This window comes from Molothrus ater, chromosome 32 (genome assembly GCF_012460135.2).
Source record: "Molothrus ater isolate BHLD 08-10-18 breed brown headed cowbird chromosome 32, BPBGC_Mater_1.1, whole genome shotgun sequence".
NCBI lineage: Eukaryota > Metazoa > Chordata > Aves > Passeriformes > Icteridae > Molothrus > Molothrus ater.
This window is the reverse complement of record NC_071659.1, coordinates 1384901-1394990: the sequence shown is the minus strand read 5'-3', so window position 1 is coordinate 1394990 and position 10090 is coordinate 1384901. Positions and strand designations below refer to the sequence as shown.

The 10090-nt window shown below is 58.0% G+C and overlaps 1 protein-coding gene across 1 annotated transcript; it reads left to right on the top strand.

Moving 5' to 3' along the window:
- The first annotated feature begins 315 nt into the window (after positions 1–315).
- On the top strand, positions 316–10070 carry SLC35F6 (solute carrier family 35 member F6). Its single transcript, XM_036405192.1, is given in 7 exon segments — positions 316–423; positions 1750–1822; positions 4084–4279; positions 4377–4592; positions 7245–7355; positions 8936–9121; positions 9124–10070. Coding segments are annotated over 7 exon segments (1149 nt in total). The 5' UTR covers positions 316–346; the 3' UTR covers positions 9414–10070.
- The last annotated feature ends 20 nt before the right edge of the window (positions 10071–10090 follow it).

Below are 10090 nucleotides of genomic sequence, written 5' to 3'. Positions count from 1 at the left end.
ACCCCCGGGACAGAATTCCCCGGACCGGCAGCATTGGAGGCTGGGGGCGTGGTTATGCAAATTAGGTGGGAGGGGTCGCCACGCATTCCTTCCCATTGCTGTGCGGCCAGCAGAAGTAGGGGCGGAGCTTTTCCGTTAGGGGGCGTGGCCAGGGGCGTGGCCCACATTCTGCTGACGGGGGCGTGCTCGATGGGCGTGTCCCTGTCACGGGCGTGTCCCTGATGTGGGCGTGCCCCCGTTAGGGGGCGTGACCAGGGGCGTATCTTCTCTGTGTGGGCGTGCCCGGGGGCGTGTCCCCGCGGTGTGGGCGTGTCCCCGCGGACGGCGGTGCCGTGGTGGGGGGGCCATGGCGTGGTCCCGGTACCAGCTGGGCCTGGCCGCGCTCATGCTCCTCACCGGCTCCATCAACACCCTGGCGGCCAAGTGAGTCCCCCAAAATCCCCCAGAATCCCCCCAAAATCCCCCGGGCCCCGCCCCGCCCCCCGGTGTCGCGGCTGTGTCCCCGTGAGTGGCCTTGGGGACCCCCCCCCGAGGCTTTGGGGTCACCTCGGTGTCCCCACCCCCACAAGGGGGAGGGGGGGATCCTTTTGGCGGGGATCCGGCTCCTTTTGGGGTCGGGGAGGGAATTGGGGTTCCTCCAGCCCATTTTGGGCTGGAGCCCCGCCCCGGGTGCCCGTGCGGCTCCTCCCGCACCCCAAAATCCCGGGAAGCGCGGCAGTGACGTCATTGCCAAGCCGCGGCGATCCCCAAATGTGCCCGGGCGGGGCGGACCTGCCAGGCCGGCTCATCCCGGCCGATCCCAGCTCCGGAAGGGGAAACTGAGGCGGAGGGGACACGTGAGGTCCCAAAAAAGCCTCTTGCGACACCCCGGGAATGAGTCAGCCCCGAATCTGCCGGGATTGGCGGAAAACCGGGAGGGGAGGGGTCCCCTGGGGGGTCGGGGATGTTCCCGGCTGGATTCGGGGGGACATTCGGGGTCTGTGGCATGGGAAATCCGCATCCAAAGCGTCCTGCTTTGGCCAGAGGGTGGTTGGAGCAGCCCCAAAAAAGGGGGATTTATCCCAAACTGGGGCTGGGGCGTCCAGGGATTTTATGGATCCGGTGTCCCTCGGGATCCGGAGTTTTGGGACATGGGGTGTCCCATTCCCGGTGTCCCGTTCCTGGTGTCCCATTCCCGGTGTTCCCTTCCCGGTGTCCCATTCCCGGTGTCCCATGCACTCAATCGCGGGATCCCAGATCCGGATTTTTGGGACAGGGGGTGTCCCGTTCCCGGTGTCCCGTTCCCGGTGTCCCTCAGGATCCGGATTTTTGGGACATGGGGTGTCCCGTTCCCGGTATCCCAGTGCCGGTGTCCGGTTCCCGGCTGTCACTCAATCGCGGGATCCCAGATCCGGATTTTTGGGACAGGGGGTGTCCCGTTCCCGGTGTCCTGTTCCCGGCTGTCACTCAATCGCGGGATCCCAGATCCGGATTTTTGGGACAGGGGGTGTCCCGTTCCCGGTGTCCCGTTCCCGGCTGTCACTCAATCCCGGGATCCCAGCCAGGGCTGCTCAGGCCGGGACAGCCCCGGCGGTGTCGCCTTCCCTGGGGACATCCCGGCCCCGGCCGTGTCACCTGGGGGCGCTGCTGTCCCAGGGCACGGCCCGGTCCCGATCCCCATCCCCATCCCGATCCCCATCCCGATCCCCATCCCGATCCCCATCCCGATCCCGATCCCCGATCCCGATTCCCTGCCCTGACCCCTCCCAGGTGGGCCGACAACTTCAGCGCTCCCGGCTGCGATGGGACAGAGGAGCACAAATTCCAGCACCCCTTCCTGCAGGTGAGATTCCCGACCCCAACCCCATTCCCAATCCCATCCCCATTCCCAATCCCAGCCCCATTCCCAATTCCAATCCCTTCCTGCAGGTGAGATTCCCGACCCCAACCCCATTCCCAATCCCATCCCAATTCCCAATCCCAGCCCCACTCCCAATTCCAATCCCTTCCTGCAGGTGAGATTCCCAATTCCAGCCCCATTCCCAATCCCATCCCCATTCCCAATCCCAGCTCCATTCCCAATTCCAATCCCTTCCTGCAGGTGAGATTCCTGATCCCAGCCCCATTCCCAATCCCATCCCCATTCCCAATCCCAGCCCCATTCCCAATTCCAGCTCCATTCCCAATCCCAGCCCCATTCCCAATTCCAGCTCCATTCCCAATTCCAGTCCCATTCCTGATCCCAGCCCCATTCCCAATTCCAGTCCCTTCCTGCAGGTGAGATTCCCAATCCCAGCCCCATTCCTGATTTGAGCCCCATTCCTGATCCAAACACCCCTTCCTGCCGGTGAGATTCCCATTTCCAGCCACATTCCCATTTCCAGCCCCATTCCCAATTCCAGCCCCACTCCTGATTCCAGCCCCATTCCCAATCCCAGCCCCATTACCAATTCCAATCCCATTCCAGCTTCCAGCCCCATTCCTGATTCCAGGCCCTTTCCCCATTTCCAGCCCTATTCCTACAAGTGATTCCTCGTTTCCAGTTTCCAGCCCCCATTCCTACAGGTGAACCCCATTATTTCCATTTTCAACCCACTCCTACCCCTGATCCCTTTTTCCAGCTTCCAACCCCATTCCTGCAGGTCAACCCTCTTATTCCAGCTTCCAGCCCCCATTCCTACTCATGAACCCCATTATTCCCATTTCCAGCCCCCATTCCTACACTTGAACCCCATTATTCCCGTTTCCAGCCCCCATTCCTACACTTGAACCCCATTATTCCCATTTCCAGCCCCATTCCTACAGGTGATCCCCATTATTCCCGTTTCCAGCCCCATTCCTACACTTGAACCCCATTATTCCCGTTTCCAGCCCCCATTCCTACACTTGAACCCCATTATTCCCGTTTCCAGCCCCCATTCCTACACATGAACCCCATTATTCCCGTTTCCATTCCCATTCCTACACATGAACCCCATTATTCCCATTTCCAGCCCCCATTCCTACAGGTGAACCCCATTATTCCCGTTTCCAGCCCCATTCCTACAGATGAACCCCATTATTCCCATTTCCAGCCCCATTCCTACACATGAACCCCATTATTCCCATTTCCAGCCCCCATTCCTACAGGTGATCCCCATTATTCCCATTTCCAGCCCCCAATCCTACACACAAACCCCATTATTCCCGTTTCCAGCCCCACATTCCTACACACGGACCCCATTATTCCCATTTCCAGCCCCCATTCCTACACATGAACCCCATTATCCCCATTTCCAGCCCCCATTCCTACACACAAACCCCATTATTCCCATTTCCAGCCCCCAATCCTACACATGAACCCCATTATTCCCATTTCCAGCCCCATTCCTACACACGAACCCCATTATCCCCATTTCCAGCCCCCATTCCTACACACAAACCCCATTATTCCCATTTCCAACCCCCAATCCTACACATGAACCCCATTATTCCCGTTTCCAGCCCCCATTCCTACAGGTGATCCCCATTATTCCCATTTCCAGCCCCCAATCCTACACGTGAACCCCATTATTCCCATTTCCAGCCCCCAATCCTACAGGTGATCCCCATTATTCCCGTTTCCAGCCCCATTCCTACACATGAACCCCATTATTCCCATTTCCAGCCCCCAGTCCTACAGGTGATCCCCATTATTCCCGTTTCCAGCCCCCATTCCTACACACAAACCCCATTATTCCCATTTCCAGCCCCCATTCCTACACATGAACCCCATTATTCCCATTTCCAACCCCCAATCCTACACATGAACCCCATTATTCCCGTTTCCAGCCTCCATTCCTACAGGTGATCCCCATTATTCCCATTTCCAGCCCCATTCCTACAGGTGATCCCTATTATTCCCATTTCCAGCCCCCATTCCTACAGGTGATCCCCATTATTCCCATTTCCAGCCCCATTCCTACACTTGAACCCCATTATTCCCATTTCCAGCCCCCATTCCTACAGGTGATCCCCATTATTCCCATTTCCAGCCCCATTCCTACACTTGAACCCCATTATTCCCGTTTCCAGCCCTCACCCCCCCTCCCAGCCCCACATTCCCACATTCCCTGTGTCCCCCAGGCCGCCGGGATGTTCCTGGGGGAATTCTCCTGCCTCCCCGTGTTCTACCTGCTGCTCCTGCGGGATCGGCGCCGCGCGGATCGGGATCGGGATCGGGATCGGGATCCAGCCCCGGCCCCATCCCGACCCTTCAACGCCCTGCTGTTCCTGCCCCCCGCCCTGTGCGACATGGCCGGCACCAGCATCATGTACGTGGGTGAGTCCGCCGCGCAATTCCCGCTTTTCCCGTGAACCGCGGGATTTCTGGAAGTTTCCGTCGGGCCCTGAGCGCTTTTCCCGCCGTTTTCCCGCAGCTTTGAACATGACCAGCGCCTCCAGCTTCCAGATGCTCCGGGGCTCCCTCATCATCTTCACCGGGCTCCTCTCCGTGGCCTTCCTGGGCCGGAGGCTGGAGTGGAGCCACTGGGCGGGAATTGTGCTCACCATCCTGGGGCTGGCGCTGGTGGGAATGGCGGATCTGCGCGGGAACCCCGGCAGCGCCGGGCACGGGCTGGCCGACGTCATCACCGGTATCCCGGGAATGCCGGGGCATCCCAGGGAATCCTGGGAATGCCGGGGCAGGGGGACACGGGCTGGCATCAGGGATATCCCTGGAATGCCGGGGCAGTGGGACACGGGCTGGCTGATGTCATCACAGGTATCCCGGGAATGCCAGGGCATCCCAGGGAATCCCGGGAATGCCGGGGCAGTGGGACACAGGCTGGCATCAGGGATATCGCAGGAATGCCGGGGCAGTGGGACATGGGCTGGTATCAGGGATATCCCAGGAATGCTGGGGCAGTGGGACACAGGCTGGCATCAGGGATATCCCGGGAATGCCAGGGCATCCCATGGCATCATGGGTATCCCAGGAATGCCGGGGCAGAGGGACACGGGCTGGAATCCCGGGAATGCCGGGGCAGTGGGACGGCCTTGGGATGGCAGGGTCACTCTATACGATGGCGGCGTCAGTCGTTGGGATGGTGGGATTATTCCATAGGATGGCGGGGTCACTCTATGGAATGGCAAGGGTCACTCCATGGGATCATGGGAGGACCTCTTGGAATGGTGGGATCATTCCTTGGAATGGCAGGGTCACTCCTTGGGATGGTGGGAAAGGTCCTTGGAGTGGCAGGAAGACTCCTAGGAATGGGGGGATCACTCCATGGAGCTGGGGGGGAAACTTCTTGGAATGGGGGGATTTCTCCTTGGGATGGGGGGATCACTCCTTGGGATGGGGGGGGGTCACTCCTTGGAATTGGGGAATCACTCCCTGGAATGGGGGGGATCACTCCATGGAATGGTGGGAAAACCTCTTGGAATGGGGGAATCTCTCCTTGGGATGGGAGGATCACTCCTTGGATTGGTGGGATCACTCCATGGAATGATGGGAAAACCTTTTGGAATGGGGGAATCACTCCTTGGATTGGTGGGATCACTCCTTGGAATTGGGGGATCACTCCATGGAATGATGGGAAAACCTCTTGGAATGGGGGAATCTCTCCTGGGATGGTGGGATCACTCCTTGGAATGGGGGGATCACTCCTTGGGATGGTGGGATCACTCCTTGGAATTGGGGAATCACTCCCTGGAATGGGGGGGATCACTCCATGGAATGGTGGGAAAACCTCTTGGAACGGGGGAATCTCTCCTTGGAATTGGTGGGATCACTCTTTGGATTGGTGGGATCACTCCCTGGAATGATGGGATCACTCCATAGAATGGTGGGAAAACCTCTTGGAATGGGGGAATCTCTCCTTGGGATGGGAGGATCACTCCTTGGATTGGTGGGATCACTCTCTGGAATGATGGAAAAACCTTTTGGAATGGGGGGATCACTCCTTGGATTGGTGGGATCACTCCTTGGAATTGGGGGATCACTCCATGGAATGGGGGGATCGCTGAAGCACAGACAAACTAACTAAGGCTGGAAAGAAAGGAAGGAAGGGCGTTCATCGCGCCAACGGGAACAAGCGGAATATTGGAATTATTTCCCAAAGCCGTTCTTGGGCAGCCGCAGGCTCCCGCTCCCCGTCCGTTCATCCAAAAACGTTTTACACATTCACACGGCTTTGAAGGCCACCTTATACATATTCATCACCCGTGTTATAATCAGCTGAATATTCATTACGGCTGCGCAATTGTTCTCCCTTAATTGGGGTCGTCGGTGGGGTTTTGGAAGAAAATCCTCTTCCTCACGGAGCTCTTCACCCGCGGCCAGGCCAGTCGCACCTCTTGGCCTGCTGGTCACCTGGGCTAAGCCTGTCCCAACTCTTGGGTTATTCTCAAGGCCAGGTTTTTTATGGCTCCTGCCCTCTTGCATGCTCCATCTCTCCCCCGTCCCTTGGAATTTCACTTTTCCTGGTATTTCTGTCACTCTTGAACCAGAGTTTGTGATTCCTGCTAGCGGCATTCCTAACTTAACTCGTTCATTTTATTTAAAACCTTAACTAAAACGTGCGGTATTTCGCCGTCTTAATTATAGTTCCGGCCGGCTCCCCGACTCATCTGCACTTTTCAATTAGCCTAATTACATTTCCAGCTGGCCCCTGGACTCATCACTCCTTGGAATGGGGGGAAAACTCCTTGGAATGGGGGGGGGTCACTTTTCCTCCATTTTCCTCCTCTCTTCCTTTTCCCTGTTGTTTTCCCTGTTGTTTTCCCTGTTGTTTTCCCTGTTTTCCCTGTCGTTATCCTGGTTTTCCCTGTTCTTTTCCCTGTGTTTCCCTCTTGTTTTCCCCATTTTCCCTGTTGTTATCTGGGTTTTCTCTTTTGTTATCCCAATTTTCCCTCTTGTTTTCCCTCTTATTATCCCAATTTTCCCTCTTGTTTTCCCTGTCATTATCATGATTTTCCTTGTTGTTTTCCCTGCTATCCCTGTTGTTATGCCTGTTTTCCCTTTTCTTTTCCCTGTTCTTTTCCCTGTTTTCCCTTTTTTTTCCCCTGTTCTTTTCCCTGTTGTTTTTCCTGTTGTTTTTCCTGTTCTTTTCCCTGTTTTCCCTTTTCTTTTCCCTGTTCTTTTCCCTGTTTTCCCTTTTTTCCCCCTGTTCTTTTCCCTGTTCTTTTCCCTGTTCTTTTTCCTGTTCTTTTCCCTGTTTTCCCTTTTCTTTTCCCTGTTCTTTTCCCTGTTGTTTTCCCTGTTCTTTTCCCTGTTCTTATCCCGGTTTTCCCTGTTTTCCCAGGTGACCTCCTGATCCTGCTGGCCCAGGCCATCGTGTCCATCCAGATGGTGCTGGAGGAGAAATTCATCTTCAGCCACGACGTGCACCCGCTGCGCGCCGTGGGCACCGAAGGTCCGCGGTTCCCCGGAACCCCCGCCAGCGGGAATCCCACGGGGATCTCCTGCAGAAATCTGGGAATTCTCGGGGGTGGCAGAGGACAGGCACTGTCCCCCAGCAGGATTTGCCCTCGGGGATTGGGAATTGTCCCTGCAGGGAATGTCAGACAGGGGTGGAGAGGCTGTGCCGGCTCTTCCTGGTGGGATACGGACCCGCAGCCGGTGCTCCCGGAGCTTCTGCCCCATTCCCAGGGGATTGGGATGGGATTGGGATTGGCATTGGCATTGGGATTGGGATTGGGATTGGGATTGGGGCCACAGCCAGCTCTCCCAGAGACCTCTGCCGCATTCCCAGGGGATGGGGACGGATTTGGGGCTGGATTGGGATTGGGATTGGGATTGGGATTGGGATTGGGATTGGGATTGGGATTGGGGCCACAGCCAACTCTCCCAGAGCCTCTGCCCCATTCCCAGGGGATTGGGATGGGATTAGGACTGGATTGGGATTGGGATTGGGATTGGGATTGGGATTGGGATTGGGATTGAGGCCACAGCCTACTCTCCCAGAGCCTCTGCCGCATTCCCAGTGGATTGGGATGGATTTGGGGCTGGATTGGGATTGGGATTGGGAGTGGGGCCACAGCCAACTCTCCCAGAGCCTCTGCCCCATTCCCAGGGGATTGGGATGGATTTGGGGCTGGATTGGGATTGGGATTGGGATTGGGATTGGGATTGGGAGTGGGGCCACAGCCAACTCTCCCAGAGCCTCTGCCCCATTCCCAGGGGATTGGGATTTGGAGCTGGATTAGTATTGGGATTAGGATTGGGGCCACAGCCAACTCTCCCAGATCTCCTGCCCCATTCCCAGGGGATTGGGATGGATTTGGGGCTGCATTGGGATTGGGATTGGGATTGGGAGTGGGGCCACAGCCAGCTCTCCCAGAGCCTCTGCCCCATTCCCAGGGGATTGGGATGGGATTGGGATTGGGATTGGGATTGGGATTGGGATTGGGATTGAGGCCACAGCCAACTCTCCCAGAGCCTCTGCCGCATTCCCAGTGGATTGGGATGGATTTGGGGCTGGATTGGGATTGGGATTGGGAGTGGGGCCACAGCCAACTCTCCCAGAGCCTCTGCCCCATTCCCAGGGGATTGGGATGGATTTGGGGCTGGATTGGGATTGGGATTGGGATTGGGATTGGGATTGGGACTGGGGCCACAGCCAACTCTCCCAGAGCCTCTGCCCCATTCCCAGGGGATTGGGATTTGGAGCTGGATTAGTATTGGGATTGGGATTGGGGCCACAGCCAACTCTCCCAGATCTCCTGCCCCATTCCCAGGGGATTGGGATGGATTTGGGGCTGGATTGGGATTGGGATTGGGACTGGGGCCACAGCCAGCTCTCCCAGAGCCTCTGCCCCATTCCCAGTGGATTGGGATGGGATTAGGACTGGATTGGGATTGGGATTTGGGGCTGGATTGGGATTGGGACTGGGGCCACAGCCAGCTCTCCCGGAGCCTCTGCCCCATTCCCAGGGGAATTCCACGGGAATCCCGCTCGGTCCGATCCGTGATACAAGCAGGAATTCCCCGCAGGTCTTTTCGGCTTCTCCATCCTGGCGCTGCTGCTGGTGCCGCTGTCCTTCATCCCGGCGGGGCGGCTCTCGGGGAACCCCCGCGGCGTCCTGGAGGATCCCGCGGACGCCTGGTGCCAGATCCGCCGGGATCCCCTGATCCTGGCGGCGCTGCTGGGGAACATCGGGAGCATCTCCTTCTTCAACTTCGCGGGATCAGCGTGACGCGGGAGCTGAGCGCGACCACGCGCACGGTGCTGGACAGCCTGCGCACGCTGCTGGTCTGGGCGCTCAGCCTGGCGCTGCGCTGGGAGCGCTTCCACGCCCTCCAGATCCCGGGATTCGTCCTGCTCCTGGCCGGGGCCGCGCTCTACAACGGCCTGCACCGCGCGCTGCGGAGCGCCGGGAACGCCGGGAACGCCGGGGGCAGCGGGAGCGACAGCCAGGAGAGGGAAGCGCTGCTGGGAGGGGACGGAGACGGCGGCAACATCCAGGGATGAGCGGGTGCTCCTTGGGATTGGGATTGGGAATTGTCCCTGCAGGGAATGTCGGCTGTGCCGGCTCTTCCCAGTGGGATACGGACCCAGAGTTGGCTCTGCCGGAGCGTCTGCCCCATTCCCAGCGGGATTGGGGTGGAATTGGGACTGGATTGGGATTGGGAATGGGAATGGGATTGGGGTGGGATGGGGGCTGGGGCTGGATCCACCCATCCCCAACCCATGTTCCCAATAAAGCCCCTCTGCCCATTCCATGGGGATCTCTGCGGGGATCCTGCAGAAATTTGGGAATTCTCAGGGAATTCTCTTTGGGATCTCTCAGGAAGAGGGACAGGGACTGTCCCCCAGGGTGTCCCAGCAGGATTTGCCCTTGGGAATATTCCCAAGGATTGGGACTGGGAATTATCCCTGCAGGGAATGTCAGACAGGAGTGGAGAGGCTGTGCCACCTCTTCCTGGTGGGATACGGACCCACAGCCGGTGCTCCCAGAGCCTCTGCCCCATTCCCAGGGGATTGGGATTGGACTGGGATTGGTTTGGGATTGCGATGGGTTTGGAATTGGGATTGGAATGGGCTTGAGGCTGGATCCACTCCCTTCCCCAAATCGTGTTTCCAATAAAGCCCCTCTGCCCATGGCTCATTCCGTGGGGAGATCCTGCAGGAATTTGGGAATTCTCAGG